This window comes from Trachinotus anak, unplaced genomic scaffold (genome assembly GCF_046630095.1).
Source record: "Trachinotus anak isolate AG129_WGS33_773 ecotype Australia unplaced genomic scaffold, CSIRO_AGI_Tana_v1 ptg000003l, whole genome shotgun sequence".
Lineage (NCBI taxonomy): Eukaryota > Metazoa > Chordata > Actinopteri > Carangiformes > Carangidae > Trachinotus > Trachinotus anak.
Genome location: NW_027273854.1, coordinates 18,391,182 through 18,417,225, shown reverse-complemented (window position 1 = coordinate 18,417,225; position 26,044 = coordinate 18,391,182). Strand labels below are relative to the sequence as shown.

Here is a 26,044-nt window from a genome sequence, read left to right as displayed (position 1 = left end):
GACATTTCTTATGGACACCAGCACACACTGGGATGACATGAAATGAAATGGCAGACAAGGTGGCAAAGGAGGCAACAAGACATAATAGCATAGATTTAGCAGTTAGATGAAGCAGAACGGAAATAAAGAGCATCAATAAGCAAAAACTGAAGGAAAGGTGGCAAAAGCAGTGGGAGGAAGAGCAACAAGGAAGATGGTATTACAAAATCCAAAGCAAAGTAGGAGAGTTAAGTCCAGAAGAAACAATAATATCAAGAATCAGATTTGGACACACTGGATTGAACAACACACTATTTAAAGTCAGAAAACATAACACAGGCAAATGTGATTACTGAGGGCAGGAGGAGCATGTTATAATTCATTGTCAAAATATCATAGTGACCCAGTAATTAGGATTCAAAATTTGAGGAAGTTAAATTTTAATTAGTAGACATATTGCAAAAGAACGTGAGGGACTGGTATGAGATCTTACTCCTTAGATCAACAAAGTTAAATGAGAGAATATAGTTATTGCTGTTTTTGTTTGTTTGTTTGGCTTTATTTATTTATTTAATCTTTATTTGTTTGTTTTTTGTGGCAGGCAATTAGACATTGTGATCCACATTGCATTCCAGTTGGTCGCAGTAATGCACCAAATCGTCGCCATAAAACCTCCAATAATAATAATAATAATAATAATAATAATAATAATAATAATAATAAGGATGTGTAAGTGGAGTGGACTCAGTCTGCACATCAGTGTTATTACAGCAGAATAAGGAGTACATGATGTTTTTGTCCCTCAGGTGTCCAGATGGCGACAGACATTGTTGTGCAGTTGTCCGACTCTCTGGCCCAGACAGGAGTAGAGGCAGTGGCGGATGTTGAGATGGACGATATGGTCTGTGAGAGGGCGGTACGAGCGCGTTTTCTATCGCTCACTTGCACGTCAAGTCAGTCATATCAGGTCACCTCTGTTTCGTGCAGGCGCGTCTGCTTGCTGCTCACAAGGCCTCACACTCAGAGGCTGCAGGAGAAGGGGAAGGGGGAGAGGGGCGGGGACAGGTTCGCCTCTGGACCTCAGGTCACCCTACTGGGGCGGGGGTCATTTTAACAGCGCACAACTTATGTAATTGCTTGTCTAAAGTCAACCACACCACGAATAGCTTCCAAATAAGCACATTTCATTGATAATGTTGTGAATTCAGGCCTATAGTTTCACATACATGTTAGTTTTCTGGGTTGTGTGAAATCGTTAAAAACAATACAGTTTCTGTTCTTTGGTCCTCTTCTTGTATTTATGATTGTATATATTTTGGTATTAAAACTGTACATGTTGTGATGTCTGTGTGGTTCTGATATTTAATAAAAAGTTCATTTGTGCAGAATGGTGTTTTTTGTTGGGGGAGGAGGGGGGTCATACAAGCTAGAGCCACCACTGAGTAGAGGAAGGGGAGCTGAGCTATAAAGGCCAGGGAAGAAAACTGAACGATGCCCAGTCAGGTGAGTGTCAGCTGTCACAAAGTCAGTGAGGCTTGATTGCTTAAACACACTGCAGTCTTAGTTTTAATTACATTTCTCTACTGTATTTAAATTACTGTAGAGCTGTAGATAGTCAGTGTTTTCTCTTGACTGACATTGACACTGTATTTTTAATCTCTTTCTTTCAGTGCTGTTACTGGGGTGACATGTTCACAGGTCGCCCTGGTAATGCACTTGTTGCACTGCATTACTGTCCATGTCAAAACAAGTTTAGGCTTCCAGTCAGAAGCAGCTGAACCGCCTGCTACACATTGCAGGAGCTGGGGCCCAACAAATGTGGCATGGGCATCGTAGGGGCGAAGGTAAATCACGAAAGTGTCTTTTGTTGTCATTGCTAGGAAACATTAACTTCAGGAATAAAGAAAGAAAAAGAAAAATGACAAGTGCACGAAATGTTAAATGTTATCCTATGTCCATTGGTGCTTGGATCAATGTGATCAGAGTTGAACTCTTCTCTGTTTATGAACTCCACAGATCTTGGCTGCTTCTTTCATCCAGTGTTTGTAGCAGGAAAGAACTGACTCGAGAACGATGAAGTTTTCCAGAGAGATGTAACTCTTCAGTACACATGAAATGTATCTTTATTGAAAAATGTCCTGTTCTTCACAAGAATAAAAACATTTAAATTTAAATGATCTTGTTTTGTTGTCTCTGAGGGGTCAGTTTAATAAACTGTAGCCTGACCCTGGCATTGTAAAATATTATATTGGTATATACCAATATAATATTTTGTCATATGACACAAACTTCAGATAGCTCTGATGCAGAGAGTGACAGTCCAATTAAAGGGGCATTACACAACACTTATGATGTCTCTGCAAGGAGATATCTAAAGTCAGAGAAAAAAACTCCGGTGTGATGTTTGAAAAGAAATGGGCATGAGGGGGTGTAATGAAAGACACTGCTGAGTTGCAGAACAAAGATGCAAATATACACACTAAGAGCCATGTGTGAATGTCTTATAAGACCAAGACAAAAAGCCAAATACACATAAGGTGGCCTTCAGGTCTTATCAAACAGAAATAGTTAGGAAGAAGACTTTAATGTGTATCATGGAGCATCTACAAAAGGTGGGGTTTTCTACAAACAGATGGCAGGTCTGAAAAGTTTAAATTCAGACTTTGTCATTTGAGAAACAAAAAAAAAACAAACATGGTCTTTCATGTGAAGGTATTTTTATTATACTCATTAATAACATGTTAAACTGTTACTGAGTGAATTAGTGATCAGTTTAATAAATGATAAAATAAATGATAAATTCCTTTAGAAACATTTTCCTCACGACTTACATTCTTTGCATTAAACCTGGACATAAGAAAAGCTCAGACAAATCAAAACAACAAAGATGATGTAGATATAATGACAGATTATTTGAAATTATATAACAGAAGGCAGGTCTCAAAAGTGTAAATTAAGACTTAGTCATTTGAGAAACAAAAAAACAAACATGGTCTTTCCATAGATATGATGAAGGTATTTCTATTATGCTAATCAATAACATGAAAGGTTAAACTGTTACTGAGTGAATGAGTGATCAGTTTAATAAATGATAAAATAAATGCTAAAATCCTTTTGAAACATTTTCCACACAAGATTTACATTCTTTGCATTAAATCTGGAAATAACAAAAGCTCAGACAATGCAAAACAACAAAGATGATGTAGATATAATGACAGATTATTTGAAATTAGATAAACAATATAGATTACACAGACATATGCCCTCAACTCTTTGTTGTGTATAAGTTGATCATTTCTGACAGCATGTCTCTCATCAACCTTGTCATAACAATTCCTTGTATTTTGATTCAATAAAACTTCAAAATATTCAGCATGGAAACTTCAATCACATCAAGAATCTGACACTGACCAACTTTGTAGATGGCACTTTGATTTAATATACTTATATTTTTTATGCCTCATTTATTCTCTAAATGACTATTGTTTTTCTGTGCTCTGTGTTTTAAGTATTAATACAAATAAAGCGATAAGATTTATATATGCTGTAGTTTGTAATGATTCATTTATTAGTCACAGACAAAACAACCAGTCGATAATGAAATCAGTCAAAGTCTGTGAACCTCATTCTTTAGGAGTTTGAGTCCTGAATAATCACATGAAAACAAGTATCATCTTTTTCAGTGACGTAGTTGTGTTGGATCACTCAGATTTATACATTTCATCCAGACTTTTAATCGCTTCTTCTTTAGTGTGGTCTCTCCACTGTCTGGGAATTTCTCCATCGTCCTGGAATTTTAATTTATAGTGGTCCTCCAGTTGCTTTTCAAATCTACACACAAACCATTTCCAGTACGTCAGTTTAGACTCATCAGGGGTAATTCTCCAGTTAGCAAACCTTGGACCAGCAGTTCGGTACTGTTTCAATGGAATGGTTTCATCTGAATCTGAATGAGGATAAAACCTTCGATCACTTGCAACTAATGTTGTGCAGAACTCAATAACCATCTTCACTGAGTTTCGATAATAACCACCACTGACTGCAGTGGAACGATGAAAAGGGACACTGTGGTCATCAGGGCTGTGATCTTCTATGGTGTTGGTACAAACTGCTGAACAGAATGGACACTTCTCCCAGCAGCACTTGCACAGCTGATCAATGAGGATTTGATCAGGTGTCAGCCTGAATTCACTCATGTTATTCAGTGAGAGGCTGCTCGTCTCCTTCATGATGAGTACAAGGCCTTTCTCTATCTCTTCTTTAAGAAAGTCAAAGTTGTTTATGTCTCTGAAGGTTTCAGAACAAATGTCATCAAACATCAGCTCATCTTTCAGCAAACTGGTAAATTCCTCCAGCCACATGTCTGTGTGTCCTCTCTGGGTTTTGACTCTCTCTGTTGCAGTAAATAAAGTCTGACTCACAAATTGTTTCATGTCCTCAACATTTTTCTTGAGTATATCCTTTGCTTTATCTCTGTGAGATGTGAAGATGTATTTCTCTACTTCCTCTTTTATAAACCTCTCCACATGTTTCCTTGGTTGATGGATGTAGGTGATGAAATCACTGAAGTCCTCTTTCTCTGCCAGTGACTTCAACACATGTTTCTCCAGGTTCAGTCTGTTCCCACTGAATGCTGGGAAACTGCACCTCATCTCTCCAGCCACATCAATGGCAGTCTTGTTGCAGACAGCCTCAACAGTGGAAACCTTCAGTTTTTCACAGATCAACTCTCCAAGCACAACAGCAGAAGAGCTTCCTTTGCAGAAGCTTCTGAAAATGTTGTAATATTGATGCTTTTTATTCTCTAAATAAATTAGAGCATCATTGTTCATCTTGAATTTCTTGTGGGACTCTGAAAGCCAACTCTTAGCTCTGTCAAACACATACAGTAAGAGATCAACTGTGAACTCCTTCTTCAGAGCATATTTCCTCTTTGATTCAAATGCTGTCACTTTTTCTTTGACATTTTTGGCCACTTCTAGCAAATAAGTTGGACTGTAGCCACTTGTAGCAACAGGGTTGCTCCTGATTGTATCAAGTGAATGTTTTTCAACATTGTCAATTAGGGATCTGATCAGTTGTTGGTCTTCATACTGAAAAGACCCTTTCAAGTAATTTAATCCTTTTCTACCTGCTTTTGAAACACGGTCACGCAATTGGCTAAATGTCCTCTGTCCTCTTGTGTCTCTTTCGCTCTCTTGAAGTTGTTGGTTTTCCTCACAATGCTCCTGATACTTGGTGAGGGTCACATAATCAAAGTAATCACAGATCTCTGATATGTTTTTGTATCTGCCACTGCTTTTGGATTCACCTATCAGAGCCCATTCAAAACCAAGTTCATACAGGATAATTACATGATCTTCCTCCAAGTTGATGTCTTCAATAGGTTTTGTATCTGCAGTAAGTTCTCTCACCCAGCCTCTCCAGACAGAGTCAAACTGCTTCTGAAGTTCCTCTTCATCTTGTGTCTTGTCTTTTAACTGCTGAGCGAGCTCTTTGCTCTTCTGTAGCAGCTTGTTCTCAAACTCTGTCTTCTGACCATCAAGCTTTTTACAAGCTGTCTTCTGCTGAATGACTTCATCCAGTTTTCTTTTCACTCCTCTCACCTGTTCATCATGAAACTCTCGGATTTTGTTTTCAAATTGGCCTCGCCACTGAACCAGCATTTCTTTGTCTCTGTCATCAACAAAGTACTTTCTCATTTCTTTTTTGATTTCTTCATATGTTTTGCTCATTTCTTTAGAAAGATAACTGAGCTCAACCTTGTCAAGTTTTCCATTTTCAATTCTGTTATAAAGCTGGTTTTCAATGGTCAACATGTTGCTCCTCAGGGCCCAGGTCCAGTTCCCGTACTGGACCTCAAGGTTTCTGTACACTTTGATTTCAAGAGTGTTTTTGAAACTGAAACCAAAGTGTTCGTTCATCAGGGCTTTCCACAGGTCCTGGATTTTGCTTTTGAACTGTGACAGAGTGATCCCAGCAGACTGTGAAGCTTTAGAGAGGACGATGTTCTTCAGCTCTTGGACGCTCTCGCTATAACCTGGATTTGGAGGAGCCATAGGTGGACTTCCCTCCCATAGTTGGGCAAAGTATTTCACATCTTTTTGCACATCAAATGCAATGACATCACTGAAACACTCAGCATCACAAACCTCCTCTTTGGCAGCTAGTTGGGCCATCTGGTCCAGTTTTTCTTGCAGGCGTCTCTTTCCATCCATGTTTTTCTCTGCAGCTGCAATATCTGTAACATTCTGGTGAACAAACACACAACTTGGAGACAGTTTAACTTTCTTCATCCTCATGAAAGCCTGAACAACAATCTGCAGAATGTCCTGCATGTCAGCTGGATTCTCTCCAAAGATGTTGATCAGTGTCATGTTTCCCAGACCAACAACAAATGTTGCCAGTTCATTGTCGTGGTGAAGAGTGGTGTTACCTGCTAATTCAAGAGCACGCAGTCCTTCAGTGTCCACCACTAGAACGTAGTCAAACCTGAAGTCTTTCTTCATCTCCTCTGACACTTTGACCAGCTGCATGAAAGCACCCTTGGTGCATCTGCCAGCACTCACTGCAAACTGTAACCCAAACATGGCATTCAGCATAGTTGATTTTCCACTGCTTTGTACGCCCAAAACTGACAACACAAACACTCTCTGGTCACCCAGTCTCTTGATGACTTCCTCTAAAAGACTAGAGATCCATGTTAAAGGCACATGACCTGCATCTCCATCCATCAGCTCCATGGGGTGTCCTGATATCATCAGCTCTGCAGCCAGCTCAGGGTATTTAGACCAGTCAGTCTGTCGCCTCTGTGTTTGTTTCTGCAGAGATTTATGGGCTTCATAGATCTGCCCCATTTCTCTAAAGATGTGCTCCAGACCAAAAGTTGCTGCCTGTAGTTTTGTTGAGATTTGTTCAAGCTCAGTTTGTTTTCTGTTTAACTGATCAGACTTGTCATGTTTCTTCTTCAGAGCCAAGACCTCAGACCACTTGTCATGATAGCTTTGGAGAATTGAATTGAGATCGTCAGTGGAGAGAGCATCTATTAAGATCTGAGTCCATTTCAGGAAATACTCTTTGTCTGTTGATGGCAGAGATGAGAGACTTTCAATGAACAACTTCATCAGTTCACTACAGGAAGCATCACATTGTTTCTGTCGTATTTTCATCAGTTCCTGTTGCTTTTCACTTTTGTCCTTCTCAATGTTTCCTTTGAGATGATGCAGTTCTTTGTTTATTCTGCACCACTCATGCCACAGTTGGCCTTGACAAGGGAGCAATTTATCTTTGATTCTTGACACGTTCGTCTCTTGAAGCAAATTCATTATTTTCATAGCAGCAGATTTCCCTTTTTGGCAGACTGCATCATCTTCATCCACTCTGATTCCAGAGACCTTGGCCATGGTTTCAAGCTGGAAGGATGTATGTGGTCCAGACAAAATCTCTCCAATGATCCTTTTCAGTTCTTCAGAAATATCTGACCGGCTTCGGTCATTTAGACCCATTTTGAATGTTCCCTTTTTTATCTCAACAGCATCACAACTGTCATCAACAATGAGACAAATGAGAGGCTTTGAAGACTTCAGAAGATCTGAGAAAACTGTAGCACTTTTGTCACCCTTTTTTGGAGTTGATAACAGGACAACATTGACTGAAGATTTTTCAATCAGAATGTTGCGCTGTTTTTCAAATGTCAGGGCATCACCATGAAGATTACAGAAGGCAGTGCAGTCAGTGAAGGCATCATCGGGTTTTCCAGCAGGACAGTACCAGGCGATCTCTGCCACACCATCCATCAAATGGCGAGATTTGGTGCTACCTGGGCAGTTTCTGTGGAAGAAGGTGTTGTGACGGTCGTTGATCAAAGTGTTGATCAGCTCAGATTTCGACACTGAAAGTGAACCCAGGCGACAAAATGACACCATGGGTGTCTCAGCTTCACAGATGGGCAAACTCTTGTTGTTGTTTGAATTATCTTTAGTTTGAGTTATCTTCCATGTTTTTCTTATTTGTCTGAATGTCCACAGAGGACACTCAATGTCCATTGTGACTGGGTCAGGAACAAGCAAAGGTAAGGCGTACTGACACTGAGAGAGCTTTGTCATCATGTTCTGCTTCAGGAAACTGTCTGAGCAGTGAAATACTGCCATTTGAATGTCCATTGGATGAATGTGATTCTGTTTTGATTGACTGCGATCCACACTGGTGCTAAAAAAAGCATTGAAAAGACTTTCTTCTGTGTCAACAGTGTCAAACAGTGGAACAGACGTTGACTGGCTCACCTCAGCAGTGTCTTGTCTTACAGGAATATCTCTGGCTCTGTAATCTAACATCATCAACCTCTGAAGAAAAGTATGAGCTAGATCTTTCTCAGATGTTTCATGGTCCTGTTTCACAGGTGGACCTATTTGAAGAAAATCTGCGGGAGACAACTTCTGCTGATGTTTGTGTTGAAGGTGGAGTCTTCTGAGTAGTGTTGCAGTCTCTCTTTGACATTGTTCCTTACAGCTGATTTCTTCAGAATTCTTCATGGGATCTTCTTGATATTGATCCTTCAAAGAAATTGTAATGTATGTTTATCATCATCACTTTGTGCAATGGGATGTGGAGTAAATATTCTTATTTCAGGTGAATTTCAGGTGTCTTACTTTGTTCTTGTTTCCAGTCATGTCTTCATTTGTGATGCCTGTTCATTTGAAGGACAGAAAAATAGTTACAGGTTACACAAACATGATATACCAGTATCAATTAAACTTATAATTTTTTCACTTATTCATTTTTTTTGATTTGGTACTGTCGTCAGTATTTAAGGGTAAAGGTTGAGCTTTTGATCTTTGGCAGGGGAATATTTTGTCAGAGAACAAAAATAAACATTTGTATATGTGCACTTGATATCTATCGTTTTTTTTCTCTTTACACACAAAAGAGCCTGATTCCCTAAAAAGTTGAATATGTTTTTGCTGATATATATTTACTGAAAACCAGACATGTTTTTTTTCTGTTTTTTCAACAGATAACTTAAATTTTATCAGATTGATATAAAGACAAAATGTATACCTAAATTTGATGTGATTTTGAAGAAACAGATGTATAAAAACCTGGAGGTTGTGTGCAACTGTTTGCCATGAGCCAGAGCTCACCTGAGAGACTGCAGCTCACCTGTCTGTGCCTCTGTGTTGCTCAGGCTGCTGCTTTCGCAAACAAATCAGTTGGACAAGCTGTGATTAATTTACTTTACAAATAACTGATGATAAGGGGCTTGGGAGTGTATTATGTCAATGAGCATGTGTGTGTGTGTGTGTGTGTGTGTGTCTATACATGGTGCTTCTGCTTCAGATTTCAAATCAGTACATGATTTATCTCTGTATTTGTGCCACAGGTCATGTCCAACACACACAGTCTTTTGTCAGGCAGCAAAAGCTATTATTGCATTTTCAAGGTTTGTCTGTGTGTTTGCATTTTAGTGAACTACTCCTTCATTTTTAGTGTAATCTTTACTCTCATGATTTCCATCAGTATTTTATATCACAGACTCAATACCAGCACTGACCACAGTCACAGGCAGACTGATAATACATTACATTCATTAAAACAAGAGTACACAACTTCTATTAAAGCTGAACAAAATATTAATATTCTACAGTAATGAAATACATGTATATTGCAGTGTAATAGCTTTAAGTATAATTCTAGGCTGAACACGTTTCTGCAGTTCAGTTCTCATTGTTCATTCCAATTTTAGCTGGAAATAAATTGACTTTTTTTTTTCTCTTGACAGCTGCTGTCCACGAGCCTTACAGTTTGATCCCTGACACTGCTTTCAACAGTTTTGACTCTTCACATGCATACACCTTCATCTATTATGTTGCTAAAAGTCTTCTTTCATGCAAAATATTAAAATGTACTTCCGATGATTTACTTATTTACTTGATTTTCCCAAGTTAAAATGTATTATTAAGGGCGAACCACACTTACAATAGCAGCTCCCACAATGTGGAGCCAAAGTACAGCCTCACAAAGCTGCTGGCATGGCTGAAGACTTGTTTACTGTTGTGTCCATGACTTTAAAACTACAATGAGTATAAAAATTTAAACAACAGTGTGTTTCTCCTCTTAGATTTACTGTCCAGGTGCCGGACAGAGTAAAACAAGCATAAGTCAAATTCATACAGTTTGCTCTGTATACATTTTTAATATATTGCTTCTTGTGACTGACCTTCTAGTGCTGATCTGCAGATCTCCACTAGATCATTCCTCTTGATCTCTTTTAAAACCTCCATTGTGATCTCCAGAACTTCAGCTTTTGTATAGGTCTGCAGCATCAGATTCTTCGTGTCCACTCTGTCCGCCTTCTCCAAATCAGCCGTGCTGATGGCTGTTTTTCCTTTGAGGACGTCATCCCACTGAAGGAGGTCTTTGAAGCACTTAAAGTGTTCCTCTGTCAAGTTGTCCAGAACATTGAAGAGAACTTTTTTTACCATTGTGGTTTCCTGGTAAAAATCAGAAAATATTGTCAACCTCAAGGACAGTTAGTTACAGTTATGTTAATTAAATCTACTTCTTTTCTCTTGGTTTTATCAATTGCTTGAGTTAAAGATACAGTCATGGTGAAACTGAGGTTGTTGTCAAGAGGTCAAGATGATGTCTGTGATTTAAAAAACAAAACACTCTGAATCCACCTTTACACAGTCACACAAAATACACAAATGTTGCATAAAGTCACCTTAATTTGGTGTTTTCTTTGCTTTGCCTGCTCTGTGTGGATGGTTACATGGTGTTACAGGTTTACACACAACTTGCAAAGCTGCAGCATTTGTAATAGTTTATGTTTATTACATAAAGGTATAATAGCTCAAATACTGTAATCAAGCACAGTTTTGAACCACTCCTTCCCTTACTACACTGTGTTTATGATAGCTGTAGTTAGAAGATACTTTGTAGATTAACAGTTTAAATATATAGGATGAGCTACAAAAACTCTAATCCACTATTTACAGTAATAGTTGCAGTAGCTACTATAATAAATTCATAAACTGCAACCACAGGACAAAAACCCCACAATTACAGAAATCAGCTGTGTTTATTAACTTTCATATTTTTGTATTCAAAACCAATATTTTATATCTGAATCTGTCTAAAACCAGAGATAAATGCCCATAAATAAAAGACCAAAAACTGAAAGTATTGAACAATAAAAGCATAACTTCAGATATTTGTCATTTTACTTGAATGAGATGGTTGGAGCCGTTAACTGAACGATGACGTCAGTTAGTTGGAAAGTCAAAAAGTCACAAATCATCGGCGACTTTGAGCACAGAGCAAATAAAAGTAGCAAACGTCTTTCATAAAGTTAAAGATGAATCAGGAAATAGAAATGTAGGCTGTGGTTAACCTGCTGAACAAATAAAAAAATGTAAACAACTCTTTACCTTCGCCATTTTTTCTTCCCATTCTGATTTTGAAAGCCGTTTCTTCATCGAGGCACTTCCTGGTTCGTAAGAACCGGTAAGAACTTGAATGTGATTTAGATGAGACTTCAGGGGTGTCGACCCGAGAGGCGATTATTTCCTTCAGACTGCATCCTCAAAGTTTCGGAGAGAATTCGTGCGCTAATTTATGGTGCTACCAGCGAAGTAAGCGCACGCACCGTTGTAGACTAATTAAACTACAAGTCCCTTGTTTCCCGTCTCTGCAGACGTCACGTCCGGTCGTGTCCTGGATTAGGTTTTGAACGTCAGGGGCGCGCGGGAGTGTGTGCGCGCCTTCATGACAGCTGAGGTATTTCGGGGAATAGAAAATGAGATGGGCTTTTCGCTTTTTGCGGATGAGGGGGCAATTTGGAAGAGGAGAAGAAATGTAGAATTCATAGTAAATAAACTACAGGGGGCTATTAAGAAAGTAGAAGAGTTCTCTACAAGGATAAGAATGGCTGGTGAGATAAAACTAAAATTACACAATCGAGACTTGGGGAGAGGGAAACACTTTAGGTTTAATATGGTTTCACGAGAAAATTACATGCAAAAGGAGTGTACATGTTCAGAAATTTGTGGACAAGTGTGAGAAAGTATTAAATGCAATGAGGTGTTTGGTTGGACATGAATGGGGGCAGACAGAACTTCATTGATACATTGGTTTAATTAGATCACTTTCAGATCATGGTTGAGTAGTTTATGGATCAGCAGCAAGCACATGTCTCAAAAAAATGAGATAACCTACAATATCAAGCACTGAGATTATACACAGGTGCATTTAAAACAACCCCAACAGCAGCACTACAAGTGGAAATGTGAGAAATGCCATTAGAATAAGAAGATTGCAGATATCACTGAATTACTGGATCAATTTACAGGGTCATAGTCAAAGTCACCCAACACAAGATACAATAAAACCTTGCTGGGAAAAGGAGAGGAGAAAAACAAAAAACTTTGGGTGGACAAATAAATCAGAAAGCATCCGAACTGAAATGACATCAATTAGACTAATTGTCTAATCAGTCTAACAGAACCATTGTCAGCACGACCACCATCAATACCTCCAGACATCACAGTAGATTTCACATTGCTGGAAAAGAAGAACAAAAATAAGTTGATCTACAATCCATGCACCACACAAGCTTACATCGACAGTTACCATAGTTACATCCAGATATACACAGATGCTTCAAAGAACTCATCTAATAAAGCAGGAGTGGCAATTGCCAGAATTTCAGATTAAAACAGGGAAAAGGATCAGTGATGATGTTTCAGTCTATGCAGGAGAGTTTCTTGCAATATTATTAGCATTACAGTGAATTGAGGAAACACTGTTGAGAACAATCATTTGCTTAAATTCAAGTTCATCACTCACCAGCTCACAGTTCAGTCATTCAGAAAGCAGACCAGATATCTTGATAGAAGTACAGCAAACATTATACAGAATTCAAATGAGGGGTTTACAGTGACATTTCTTATGGACACCAGCACACACTGGGATGACATGAAATGAAATGGCAGACAAGGTGGCAAAGGAGGCAACAAGACATAATAGCATAGATTTAGCAGTTAGATGAAGCAGAACGGAAATAAAGAGCATCAATAAGCAAAAACTGAAGGAAAGGTGGCAAAAGCAGTGGGAGGAAGAGCAACAAGGAAGATGCTATTACAAAATCCAAAGCAAAGTAGGAGAGTTAAGTCCAGAAGAAACAATAATATCAAGAATCAGATTTGGACACACTGGATTGAACAACACACTATTTAAAGTCAGAAAACATAACACAGGCAAATGTGATTACTGAGGGCAGGAGGAGCATGTTATAATTCATTGTCAAAATATCATAGTGACCCAGTAATTAAGATTCAAAATTTGAGGAAGTTAAATTTGAATTAGTAGACATATTGCAAAAGAACGTGAGGGACTGGTATGAGATCTTACTCCTTAGATCAACAAAGTTAAATGAGAGAATATAGTTATTGCTGTTTTTGTTTGTTTGTTTGGTTTTATTTATTTATTTAATCTTTATTTGTTTGTTTTTTGTGGCAGGCAATTAGACATTGTGATCCACATTGCATTCCAGTTGGTCGCAGTAATGCACCAAATCGTCGCCATAAAACCTCCAATAATAATAATAATAATAATAATAATAACAATAATAACAACAACAATAATAATAATAATAATAATAATTATTATTATTATTATTATTATAAGTGTGTAAGATGTGTAAGTGGAGTGGACTCAGTCTGCACATCAGTGTTATTACAGCAGAATAAGGAGTACATGATGTTTTTGTCCCTCAGGTGTCCACATGGCGACAGACATTGTTGTGCAGTTGTCCGACTCTCTGGCCCAGACAGGAGTAGAGGCAGTGGCGGATGTTGAGATGGACGATATGGTCTGTGAGAGGGCGGTACGAGCGCGTTTTCTATCGCTCACTTGCACGTCAAGTCAGTCATATCAGGTCACCTCTGTTTCGCGCAGGCGCGTCTGCTTGCTGCTGACAAGGCCTCACACTCAGAGGCTGCAGGAGAAGGGGAAGGGGGAGAGGGGCGGGGACAGATTCACCTCTGGACCTCAGGTCACCCTACTGGGGCGGGGGTCATTTTAACAGTGCACAACTTATGTAATTGGTTGTCTAAAGTCAACCACACCAAGAATAGCTTCCAAATAAGCACATTTCATTGATAATGTTGTGAATTCAGGCCTATAGTTTCACATACATGTTAGTTTTCTGGGTTGTGTGAAATCGTTAAAAACAATACAGTTTCTGTTCTTTGGTCCTATTCTTGTATTTATGATTGTATATATTTTGGTATTAAAACTGTACATGTTGTTATGTCTGTGTGGTTCTGATATTTAATAAAAAGTTCATTTGTGCAGAATGGTGTTTTTTGTTGGGGGAGGAGGGGGGTCATACAAGCTAGAGCCACCACTGAGTAGAGGAAGGGGAGCTGAGCTATAAAGGCCAGGGAAGAAAACTGAACGATGCCCAGTCAGGTGAGTGTCAGCTGTCACAAAGTCAGTGAGGCTTGATTGCTTAAACACACTGCAGTCTTAGTTTTAATTACATTTCTCTACTGTATTTAAATTACTGTAGAGCTGTAGATAGTCAGTGTTTTCTCTTGACTGACATTGACACTGTATTTTTAATCTCTTTCTTTCAGCGCTGTTACTGGGGTGACATGTTCACAGGTCGCCCTGGTAATGCACTTGTTGCACTGCATTACTGTCCATGTCAAAACAAGTTTAGGCTTCCAGTCCGAAGCTGTTGAACCGCCTGCTACACTTTGCAGGAGCTGGGGCTCAACAAATGTGGCATTGGCACAAAATGTTTGTAGATCCTGTTAAATGTTATTGTATGTCCATTGGTGCTTGGATCAATGTGATCAGAGTTGAACTTGTCTCTGTTTATGAACTCTGCAGATCTTGGCTGCTTCTTTGATCCAATGTCATAAAAACTCCAGTACAGAGGGCGCCCTCTGCACTGGAGAGATCAGTATCATCACTGTTAGTGAAGTAAGATAATAAAAAAAACACCTGGTGTTGCAGAAAATATGAGAGTCCTAACTTAATGTGTAGAATTCTTCATCTTAAGATTGATAGGCTGATCAGAGAATTCACAGTGAGAAGCAGGGTGAGCATCACTTGCACTTGCAGTGGTCATTCATTAACGCTTCAATAGGACAACTTTTAAAATCCATCACTGCAGCCTGTGAGAGAACAGACAGTCTCCATTGTTACACCAGCAGCTAAATGTCGTGCAAGCAACGTGGATAATGATATGTGATAATATCTGTACACACTACGTTTCTTCAGATTCCAGAGCGATCTCGGCTGTGATGCAGACGGCCTGGCGCTGCACTTTAACCCTCGTTTCCATGACGACACTGATGGAGCTGTGCTTGTGTGCAACTCAAAGACTGCTGGTTGTTGGTGTGATGACAAACGGGAAATACACAACCACTTACAGAGAGGAGCAGACGTCAAGGTGAGGGAGTCCAGCTGAAGGAGGAGAAGACGTGTGTACTTGATGAAGTAGCATGAAAGGTTTTGTAAGGATTTTTTGAAAGGCTTAAGGTTTGAATATATATATATATATATATATATATATATATATATATATATATATATATATATATATCTTTGCTCACTTTCCCCTTGACACATAGATAGTTTGAGTTGTATGTGTGTCAGAATGTGTCTACTAAAATGAAAAGGTTTTACTCTCTAAGTATGTTTTTTATTTAGATTGTACTGAAGCTGGCAGGAAACATGTTTGAGGTGGAGCTTCCTGATGGACAGGAAGTCCAGTTCCCTAACTGTATTGGCATGGACGCAATCAGCTACAACAGAGTCACAGGGGACTTCAAACTGACTTCCTTCAAGATCTGCTAAGAGATGCAGCTGCTGTAACACATGCAAGCTGTGGTTCTGAGTTTGGAGAAAGATGAGACTGAGACTTGGTCAGTTATTGGAAGAAATATGAATCATCGAGAGATGTAACTCTTCAGTACACCTGAAATGTATCTTTATTTAAAAATGTCCTGTTGTTCACAAGAATAAAAAACATTTACATTTAAATGATCTTGTCTTGTTGTCTCTGAGGGGTCAGTTTAATAAACTGTAGCCTGATCCTGGCTTTGAAAAATATTTCCTCACACATACTGACACAAACTTCAGATAGCTCTGATGCAGAGAGTGACAGTCCAATTAAAGGGGCATTACACAACACAACACTTATGATGTCTCTGCAGGGAGACATCTAAAGTCAGAAAATAACTCCGGTGTGAAGTTTGAAAAGAAGTGGGCATGAGGGGGTGTAATGAAAGACACTGCTGAGTTGCAGTGTGGGAAATGTAGTATCCAGTGGTTTTGGAGCTTTTAAAAGTCTTTCTCCCCAAACTTAACAAAGATGCAATACTAAATTGTGGCAGTTTCCTTAAAGGCAACAGATCACATTCAAAAAGAGGAACAGTCGACTAAGATTGTTCATGAAAACTGGCTTTAGAAGCCATCTCAAATGCATCAAAGGTGACGATCTGTAACTGGATTTTACTGCTGCCTGGCATTTGATGTTATCTGTAAATAATAAAAATATACACACTAAAAGCCATGCGTGAATTTTAGACAAAAAGCCAAATAGACACAAGGTGGCTTTCAGGTCTTATCAAACAGAAATAGTTAGGAAGAAGACTTTAATGTGTATCATGGAGCATCTACAAAAGGTGGGGTCTTCTACAAACAGATGGCAGGTCTCAAAAGTTTAAATTCAGACTTTGTCATTTGAGAAACAAAAAAACAAACAAACATGGTCTTTCATGTGAAGGTATTTTTATTATACTCATTAATAACATGAAAGGTTCAACTGTTACTGAGTGAATGAGTGATCAGTTTAATAAATGATAAATTCCTTTAGAAAAATTTTCCTCACAACTTACATTCTTTGCATTAAATCTGGACATAAGAAAAGCTCAGACAAATCAAAACAACAAAGATGATGTAGATATAATGACAGATTATTTGAAATTAGATAAACAATATAGATTACACAGGTTATCAAAGAAATATGCCCTCAACTCTTTGTTGTGTATAAGTTGATCATTTCTGACAGCATGTCTCTCATCAACCTTCTCACAACAATTCCTTGTATTTTGATTCAATAAAACTTCAAAATATTCAGCATGGAAACTTCAATCACATCAAGAATCTCACACTGACCAACTTTTTTAGATTACACTTTGATTTAATATACTTATATTTTTTATGCCTCATTTATTCTCCAAATGACTATTGTTCTTCTGTGCTCTGTTTTAAGTATTAATACAAATAAAGCAATAAGATTTATATATGCTGTAGTTTGTAATGATTCATTTACTATCTACATTTATTAGTCACAGACAAAACAACCAGTCGATGATGAAATCAGTCAAAGTCTGTGAACCTCATTCTTTAGGAGTTTGAGTCCTGAATAATCACATGAAAACAAGTATCATCTTTTTCAGCGACGTAGTTGTGTTGGATCACTCAGATTTATACATTTCATCCAGACTTTTAATTGCTTCTTCTTTAGTGTGGTCTCTCCACTGTCTGGGAATTTCTCCATAATCCTGGAATTTTAATTTATAGTGGTCCTCCAGTTGCTTTTCAAATCTACACACAAACCATTTCCAGTACGTCAGTTTAGACTCATCAGGGGTAATTCTCCAGTTTGCAAACCTTGGACCAGCAGTTCGGTACCGTTTATACAGAATTGTTTCCTCTGAATCCAAACAAGGATAAAAGCTTTGATCACTTGCAACTAATGTTGTGCAGAACTCAATAACCATCTTCACTGTGTTTCGATAATAACCACCACTAACTGCACGGGAACGATGAAAAGGGACACTGTGGTCATCAGGGCTGTGATCTTCTATGGTGTTGGTACAAACTGCTGAACAGAATGGACACTTCTCCCAGCAGCACTTGCACAGCTGATCAATGAGGATTTGATCAGGTGTCAGCCTGAATTCACTCATGTTATTCAGTGAGAGGCTGCTCGTCTCCTTCATGATGGGTACAAGGCCTTTCTCTATCTCTTCTTTAAGAAAGTCAAAGTTGTTTATGTCTCTGAAGGTTTCAGAACAAATGTCATCAAACATCAGCTCATCTTTCAGCAAACTGGTAAATTCCTCCAGCCACATGTCTGTGTGTCCTCTCTGGGTTTTGACTCTCTCTGTTGCAGTAAATAAAGCCTGACTCACAAATTGTTTCATGTCTTCAACATTTTTCTTGAGTATATCCCGTGCTTTATCTCTGTGAGATGTGAAGATGTATTTCTTTACTTCCTCTTTTATAAACCTCTCTACCTGTTCCCTTGGTTGATGGATGTAGGTGATGAAATCACTGAAGTCCTCTTTCTCTGCCAGTGACTTCAACACATGTTTCTCCAGGTTCAGTCTGTTCCCTTTGAATGCTGGGAAACTGCACCTCATCTCTCCAGCCACATCAATGGCAGTCTTGTTGCAGACAGCCTCAACAGTGGAAACCTTCAGTTTTTCACAGATCAACTCTCCAAGCACAACAGCAGAAGAGCTTCCTTTACAGAAGCTTCTGAAAATGTTGTAATATTGATCCTTTTTATTCTCTAAATAAATCAGAGCATCATTGTTCATCTTGAATTTCTTGTGGGACTCTGAAAGCCAACTCTTAGCTCTGTCAAACACATACAGTAAGAGATCAACTGTGAACTCCTTCTTCAGAGCATATTTCCTCTTTGATTCAAATGCTGTCACTTTTTCTTTGACATTTTTGGCCACTTCTAGCAAATAAGTTGGACTGTAGCCACTTGTAGCAACAGGTTTGCTCCTGATTGTATCAAGTGAATGTTTTTCAACATTGTCAATTAGGGATCTGATCAGTTGTTGGTCTTCATACTGAAAAGACCCTTTCAAGTAATTTAATACTTTTCTACCTGCTTTTGAAACACGGTCACGCAATTGGCTAAATGTCCTCTGTCCTCTTGTGTCTCTTTCGCTCTCTTGAAGTTGTTGGTTTTCCTCACAATGCTCCTGATACTTAGTGAGGGTCACATAATCAAAGTAATCACCGATCTCTGATATGTTTTTGTATCTGCCACTGCTTTTGGATTCACCTATAAGAGCCCATTCAAAACCAAGTTCATACAGGATAATTACATGATCTTCCTCCAAGTTGATGTCTTCAATAGGTTTTATATCTGCAGTTAGTTCTCTCACCCAGCCTCTCCAGACAGAGTCAAACTGCTTCTGAAGTTCCTCTTCATCTTGTGTCTTGTCTTTTAACTGCTGAGCGAGCTCTTTGCTCTTCTGTAGCAGCTTGTTCTCAAACTCTGTCTTCTGATCATCAAGCTTTTTACAAGCTGTCTTCTGCTGAATAACTTCATTTAGTTTTCTTTTCACTCCTCTCACCTGTTCATCATGAAATTCCCGGATTTTGTTTTCAAATTGGCCTCGCCACTGAACCAGCATTTCTTTGTCTCTGTCATCATCAAAGTACTTTCTCATTTCTTTTTTGATTTCTTCATATGTTTTGCTCATTTCTTGAGAAAGATAACTGAGCTCAACCTTGTCAAGTTTTCCATTTTCAATTCTGTTATAAAGCTGGTTTTCAATGGTCAACATGTTGCTCCTCAGGGCCCAGGTCCAGTTCCCGTACTGGACCTCAAGGTTTCTGTACACTTTGATTTCAAGAGTGTTTTTGAAACTGAAAACAAAGTGTTCGTTCATCAGGGCTTTCCACAGGTCCTGGACTTTGCTTTTGAACTGTGACAGAGTGATCCCAGCAGACTGTGAAGCTTTAGAGAGGACGATGTTCTTCAGCTCTTGGACGCTCTTGCTATAACCTGGATTTGGAGGAGCCATAGGTGGACTTCCCTCCCATAGTTGGGCAAAGTATTTCACATCTTTTTGCACATCAAATGCAATGACATCACTGAAACACTCAGCATCACAAACCTCCTCTTTGGCAGCGAGTTGGGCCATCTGGTCCAGTTTTTCTTGCAGGCGTCTCTTTCCATCCAGGTTTTTCTCTACAGCTGCAATATCTGTAACATTCTGGTGAACAAACACACAACTTGGAGACAGTTTAACTTTCTTCATCCTCATGAAAGCCTGGACAACAATCTGCAGAATGTCCTGCATGTCAGCTGGATTCTCTCCAAAGATGTTGATCAGTGTCATGTTTCCCAGACCAACAACAAATGTTGCCAGTTCATTGTCGTGGTGAGGAGTGGTGTTACCTGCTAATTCAAGAGCACGCAGTCCTTCAGTGTCCACCACTAGAACGTAGTCAAACCTGAAGTCTTTCTTCCTCTCCTCTGACACTTTGACCAGCTGCATGAAGGCACCCTTGGTGCATCTGCCAGCACTCACTGCAAACTGTAACCCAAACATGGCATTCAGCATAGTTGATTTTCCACTGCTTTGTACGCCCAAAACTGACAACACAAACACTCTCTGGTCACCCAGTCTCTTGATGACTTCCTCTAAAAGACTAGAGATCCATGTTAAAGGCACATGACCTGCATCTCCATCCATCAGCTCCATGGGGTGTCCTGATATCATCAGCTCTGCAGCCAGCTCAGGGTATTTAGACCAGTCAGTCTGTCGCCTCTGTGTTTGTTTCTGCAGAGATTTATGGGCTTCATAGATCTGCCCCATTTCTCTAAAGATGTGCTCCAAACCAAAAGTTGCTGACTGCAGTTTTGTTGAGATTTGTTCAAGCTCAGTTTGTTTTCTGTTTAACTGATCAGACTTGTCATGTTTCTTCTTCAGAGCCAAGACCTCAGACCACTTGTCATGATAGCTTTGGAGAATTGAATTGAGATCGTCAGTGGAGAGAGCATCTATTAAGATCTGAGTCCATTTCAGGAAATACTCTTTGTCTGTTGATGGCAGAGATGACAGACTTTCAATGAACAACTTCATCAGTTCACTACAGGAAGCATCACATTGTTTCTGTCGCATTGTCATCAGTTCCTGTTGCTTTTCACTTTTCTCCTTCTCAATGTTTCCTTTGAGATGATGCAGTTCTTTGTTTATTCTGCACCACTCATGCCACAGTCGGCCTTGACAAGGGAGGAATTTATCTTTGATTCTTGACACGTTCGTCTCTTGAAGCACATTCATTATTTTCATAGCAGCAGATTTCCCTTTTTGGCAGACTGTGTCATCTTCATCCACTCTGATTCCAGAGACCTTGGCCATGGTTTCAAGCTGGAAGGATGTATGTGGTCCAGACAAAATCTCTCCAATGATCCTTTTCAGTTCTTCAGAAATATCTGACCGGCTTCGGTCTTTTAGACCCATTTTGAATGTTCCCTTTTTTATCTCAACAGCATCACAACTGTCATCAACAATGAGACAAATGAGAGGCTTTGAAGACTTCAGAAGATCTGAGAAAACTGTAGCACTTTTGTCACCCTTTTTTGGAGTTGATAACAGGACAACATTGACTGAAGATTTTTCAATCAGTATGTCACGCTGTTTTTCAAATGTCAGGGCATCACCATGAAGATTACAGAAGGCAGTGCAGTCAGTGAAGGCATCATCAGGTTTTCCAGCAGGACAGTACCAGGCGATCTCTGCCACACCATCCATCAAATGGCGAGATTTGGTGCTACCTGGGCAGTTTCTGTGGAAGAAGGTGTTGTGACGGTCATTGATCAAAGTGTTGATCAGCTCAGATTTAGACACTGAAAGTGAACCCAGGCGGAAAAATGACACCATGGGTGTCTCAGCTTCACAGATGGGCAAACTCTTGTTGTTGTTTGAATTATCTTTGGTTTGAGTTATCTTCCATGTTTTTCTTATTTGCCTGAATGTCCACAGAGGACACTCAATGTACATTTTGACTGGGTCAGGAACAAGCAAAGGTAAGGCGTACTGACACTGAGAGAGCTTTGTCATCATGTTCTGCTTCAGGAAACTGTCTGAGCAGTGAAATACTGCCATTTGAATGTCCATTGGATGAATGTGAGTCTGTTTTGATTGATTGTGGTCCACACTGGTGCTAAAAAAAGCATTGAAAAGACTTTCTTCTGTGTCAACAGTGTCAAACAGTGGAACAGATGTTGAATGGCTCACCTCAGCAGTGTCTTGTCTTACAGGAATATCTCTGGCTCTGTAATCTAACATCATCAACCTCTGAAGAAAAGTATGAGCTAGATCTTTCTCAGATGTTTCATGGTCCTGTTTCACAGGTGGACCTATTTGAAGAAAATCTGCGGGAGACAACTTCTGCTGATGTTTGTGTTGAAGGTGGAGTCTTCTGAGTAGTGTTGCAGTCTCTCTTTGACATTGTTCCTTACAGCTGATTTCTTCAGAATTCTTCATGGGATCTTCTTGATATTGATCCTTCAAAGAAATTGTAATGTATGTTTATCATCATCACTTTGTGCAATGGGATGTGGAGTAAATATTATTATTTCAGGTGAATTTCAGGTGTCTTACTTTGTTCTTGTTTCCAGTCATGTCTTCATTTGTGATGCCTGTTTATTTGAAGGACAGAAAAAGTAGTTACAGGTTACACAAACATGACTGAATAATTATTAGATTTAGTGGTGTTATTTTTATTAGTCTTACTAAAACATACAAGCATTTCAATTCATCAGTCCTGTAGTGGAAGCCATTATGCTAAAGAGTATTGATTTACTCATATAATATTGTTTGAGGCTGTCTTTTGTGATGTTGCATTGCATTCCAGCCCATACTATTGTGTGTATAAGAGATTTTGTAATGATGAGCTTTTTCTCTTACCTTTTGTAGCAGGTGTTATTACAGTGATAACCCCAGGTTTTCTTGATTGATACACCAGTATCAATTAAACCTATAATTTTTTCACTTATTCATTTTTTTTTTATTTGGTACTGTCGTCAGTATTTAAGGGTAAAGGTTGAGCTTTTGATCTTTGGCAGGGGAATATTTTGTCAGAGAGCAAAAATAAACATTTTTATATGTGCACTTGATATCGTTTTTTTTCTCTTTACACACAAAAGAGCCTGATTTCCTAAAAAGTTGAATATGTTTTTGCTGATATATATTTACTGAAAACCAGACATGTTTTTTTTCTGTTTTTTCAACAGATAACTCACATTTTATTTGATATAAAAACAAAATGTATATTTAAATTTGATGTGATTTTGAAGAAATAGATGTACAAAAACCTGGAGGTTGTGTGCAACTGTTTGCCATGAGCCAGAGCTCACCTGAGAGCCTGCAGCTCACCTGTCTGTGCCTCTGTGTTGCTCAGGCTGCTGCTTTAGCAAACAAATCAGTTGGACAAGCTGTGATTAATTTACTTTACAAATAACTTTCATGTCTACTTAATAAAGAAGACAAATGTTTGATTTGATCACAGAACTTTTCTTATTAGATGAGCTCATCTGTTACATACACTTCAGTTCTTTAAAAAGGACCTAATGTCTTAAATTCTTCATAAATACCATGTCTCAGCAACTATAACAAATTAGCCTAAAAATTAATTTCACAATTTACAATCTTAACTGATGTTAGTTTGTCCAGTGAAGATGTTTTCAGTTCTGTAACATTTGAAATGTTTCAATTATAAATACTAACCACTTTATATTCGCCACTGTTTACCAGCATAGATCCTAGCAGTAACCCTCTGTAGAGTTAAAATGGGAAAATGGGACTTTTCTTTTTCCTGACAGCTGCTGTCCACGAGCCTTACAGTTTGATCCCTGACACTGCTTTCAACAGTTTTGACTCTTCACATGCATACACCATCATCTATTATGTTGCTAAAAGTCTTCTTTCATGCAAAATATTAAAATGTACTTCCGATTATTTACTTATTTACTTGATTTACCCAAGTTTAAATGTATTATTAAGGGCGAACCACACTTACAATAGCAGCTCCCACAATGTGGAGCCAAAGTACAGCCTCACAAAGCTGCTGGCATGGCTGAAGACTTGTTTACTGTTGTGTCCATGACTTTAAAACTACAATGAGTATAAAAACCTAAACAACAGTGTGTTTCTCCTCTTAGATTTACTGTCCAGGTGCAGGACAGAGTAAAACAAGCATAAGTAAAATTAATACAGTTTGCTCTGTATACATTTTTAATATATTGCTTCTTGTGACTGACCTTCTAGTGCTGATCTGCAGATCTCCACTAGATCATTCCTCTTGATCTCTTTTAAAACCTCCATTGTGATCTCCAGAACTTCAGCTTTTGTATAGGTCTGCAGCATCAGATTCTTCGTGTCCACTCTGTCCGCCTTCTCCAAATCAGCCGTGCTGATGGCTGTTTTTCCTTTGAGGACGTCATCCCACTGAAGGAGGTCTTTGAAGCACTTAAAGTGTTTCTCTGTCAAGTTGTCCAGAACATTCAAGAGAACTTTTTTTACCATTGTGGTTTCCTGGTAAAAATCAGAAAATATTGTCAACCTCAAGGACAGTTAGTTACAGTTATGTTAATTAAATCTACTTCTTTTCTCTTGGTTTTATCAATTTATATAGGAAGCTACAAAAACTCTAATCCACTATTTACAGTAATAGTTGCAGTAGCTACTATAATAAATTCATAAACTGCAACCACAGGACAAAAAACACCCACAATTACAGAAATCAGCTGTGTTTATTAACTTTCATATTTTTATATACAAAACCAACATTTTATACCTGAATCTGTCTAAAACCAGAGATAAATGTCCATGAATAAAAGACCAAAAACTGAAAGTATTGAACAATAAAAGCATAACTTCAGATATTTGTCATTTTACTTGAATGAGATGGTTGGAGCCGTTAACTGAACGATGACGTCAGTTAGTTGGACAGTCAAAAAGTCACAAATCATCGGCGACTTTGAGCACAGAGCAAATAAAAGTAGCAAACGTCTTTCATAAAGTTAAAGATGAATCAGGAAATAGAAATGTAGGCTGTGGTTAACCTGCTGAGCAAATAAAAAAATGTAAACAACTCTTTACCTTCGCCGTTTTATTTTCTTCCCATTCTGATTTTGAAAGCCGTTTCTCCATCGAGGCACTTCCTGGTTCGTAAGAACCGGTAAGAACTTGAATGTGATTTAGATGAGACTTCAGGGGTGTCGATTATTTCCTTTTTGGAGAGGATACCTGTACTAACCTATGGTACTAGCATCGCAGTAAGCGAACGCACCGTTGTAGTCTAATTGAACTACAAGCCCCTTGTTTGTCAAGTCAGGTCGTGCGCTCGGAGCGTGACGTACGATCCACTGACACCCCAAACCCACAGTCGGCCAATCGCAGTCAAGCTGCTCCCGGTCACTGAACGCCCCCTCATACAAACATGGGGTGGCTGTGGCTGAGGAGATAGAGTCCGAAGGTCGGTGGTTCGAGCCCCGGCTCCCCCGGTCCTCATCTCGAATGGGAGCGTAGGTCTTTCGCTTTCATTGATCATATATATAATAGTTATTGTTATTAAAGTACTAATAATATACTAATAGTACACATTTTGTGTATGTAGATCATTAAAGATAAAAAAAAAAAAAATCACAAGAACTGATTAATTTATTTTCAGCCTTCAGTTAAATTTAATGTACACAGAAGACGGTGGGGAATTTACATTATAAACACATGCTTGACTCTCCCAGCTGGTCTGAGAGCATCTGGGAATCTAGGAGGAACCTATCTGGGCTACTCTGGTTGCCCTTTTCCCACCATGCATCTAATGAGGTTGAGTGACTAGAAAACAGACGGATGGATCTTATTATCCATCTTAATTATGACAATATAAACTATTTCCTTAATTGATCACAGACAATGATATTGTTTTGAGTCATAGCATTAGCATAAAAATTTAAACTAAAATTAAATTTTCAATTTGTTCGTTTCCACAAGCTAGAGCTAGCAAGAGATCCAGGAAAGTAAAGAATTCAGATATATAACTAACATGAAAAAGTAAAAGTGCTGAAAAATAAGAATCATTAATAAAATTACATACATGTAATGCTGTCACAAAGTTCAAGAAACATTTTTAAATTCCTATCTTCATGAGTACAAATTAGGGCATACTGTTATTCATGTTTCCACAACGGTAACTTTATATTATAAAGCTTTATATGGAAACAGTT

The 26,044-nt window shown here is 38.6% G+C and overlaps 3 protein-coding genes and 2 long non-coding RNA genes across 6 annotated transcripts in view; 2 read left to right on the top strand and 3 right to left on the bottom strand.

Moving 5' to 3' along the window:
- Positions 1–25,111, bottom strand: part of LOC139618412 (interferon-induced very large GTPase 1-like) — a 34,309-nt gene extending 9,198 nt beyond the window's left edge. Inside the window, exon 1 of the mRNA XM_071474308.1 lies at positions 25,044–25,111. The gene's annotated coding sequence lies outside the window, so the exon portion shown is untranslated. The remainder of the gene's footprint in view (positions 1–25,043) is intronic.
- On the top strand, positions 1,058–16,055 carry LOC139618416 (uncharacterized). Its single transcript, XR_011689731.1, has 4 exons — positions 1,058–1,482; positions 1,650–1,823; positions 15,271–15,442; positions 15,703–16,055. It is a non-coding gene; the product is annotated as an uncharacterized lncRNA (long non-coding RNA).
- Positions 2,680–11,630, bottom strand: LOC139618413 (interferon-induced very large GTPase 1-like). Its single transcript, XM_071474309.1, has 4 exons — positions 11,409–11,630; positions 10,196–10,469; positions 8,628–8,665; positions 2,680–8,531 (listed from the first exon to the last, which is right to left on the bottom strand). The coding sequence occupies exons 1-4, from the start codon at positions 11,454–11,456 to the stop codon at positions 3,681–3,683; spliced, it is 5,211 nt and encodes a 1,736-aa protein (XP_071330410.1). The 5' UTR covers positions 11,457–11,630; the 3' UTR covers positions 2,680–3,680.
- LOC139618411 (interferon-induced very large GTPase 1-like) lies at positions 2,680–25,123 on the bottom strand. 2 transcript variants are annotated; one of them, XR_011689730.1, is made up of 5 exons: positions 24,921–25,123; positions 24,080–24,353; positions 22,422–22,459; positions 17,177–22,325; positions 2,680–3,393 (listed from the first exon to the last, which is right to left on the bottom strand). XR_011689730.1 is itself a non-coding variant. In XM_071474305.1 (4 exons), exons 1-4 carry the CDS (start codon positions 24,969–24,971, stop codon positions 17,475–17,477), a joined length of 5,214 nt encoding a protein of 1,737 aa, XP_071330406.1. In that variant the 5' UTR covers positions 24,972–25,123; the 3' UTR covers positions 16,787–17,474. The 2 variants fall into 2 exon arrangements, 1 of the variants encoding a protein (XP_071330406.1); XM_071474305.1 differs by lacking the exon at positions 2,680–3,393 and having other exon boundaries at positions 16,787–22,325.
- LOC139618418 (uncharacterized) lies at positions 11,661–14,885 on the top strand. The gene is made up of 3 exons (XR_011689733.1): positions 11,661–11,911; positions 13,755–14,451; positions 14,619–14,885. It is a non-coding gene; the product is annotated as an uncharacterized lncRNA (long non-coding RNA).
- Positions 25,124–26,044: the final 921 nt, after the last annotated feature.

Coding starts and splice junctions, on each gene's coding strand:
- LOC139618413 (XM_071474309.1), bottom strand. CDS start 11,456: ATGAAGAAACGGCTTTCAAAATCAGAATGGGAAGAAAAAATGGCGAAG. Junction 10,470..11,408: donor GGGAAGAAAAAATGGCGAAG/GTAAAGAGTTGT, acceptor GATTTTTACCAG/GAAACCACAATGGTAAAAAA. Junction 8,532..8,627: donor TGACTGGAAACAAGAACAAA/GTAAGACACCTG, acceptor ATTTCTTTGAAG/GATCAATATCAAGAAGATCC.
- LOC139618411 (XM_071474305.1), bottom strand. CDS start 24,971: ATGGAGAAACGGCTTTCAAAATCAGAATGGGAAGAAAATAAAACGGCG. Junction 24,354..24,920: donor AAGAAAATAAAACGGCGAAG/GTAAAGAGTTGT, acceptor GATTTTTACCAG/GAAACCACAATGGTAAAAAA. Junction 22,460..24,079: donor CTGCAGATCAGCACTAGAAG/GTCAGTCACAAG, acceptor TCAAATAAACAG/GCATCACAAATGAAGACATG.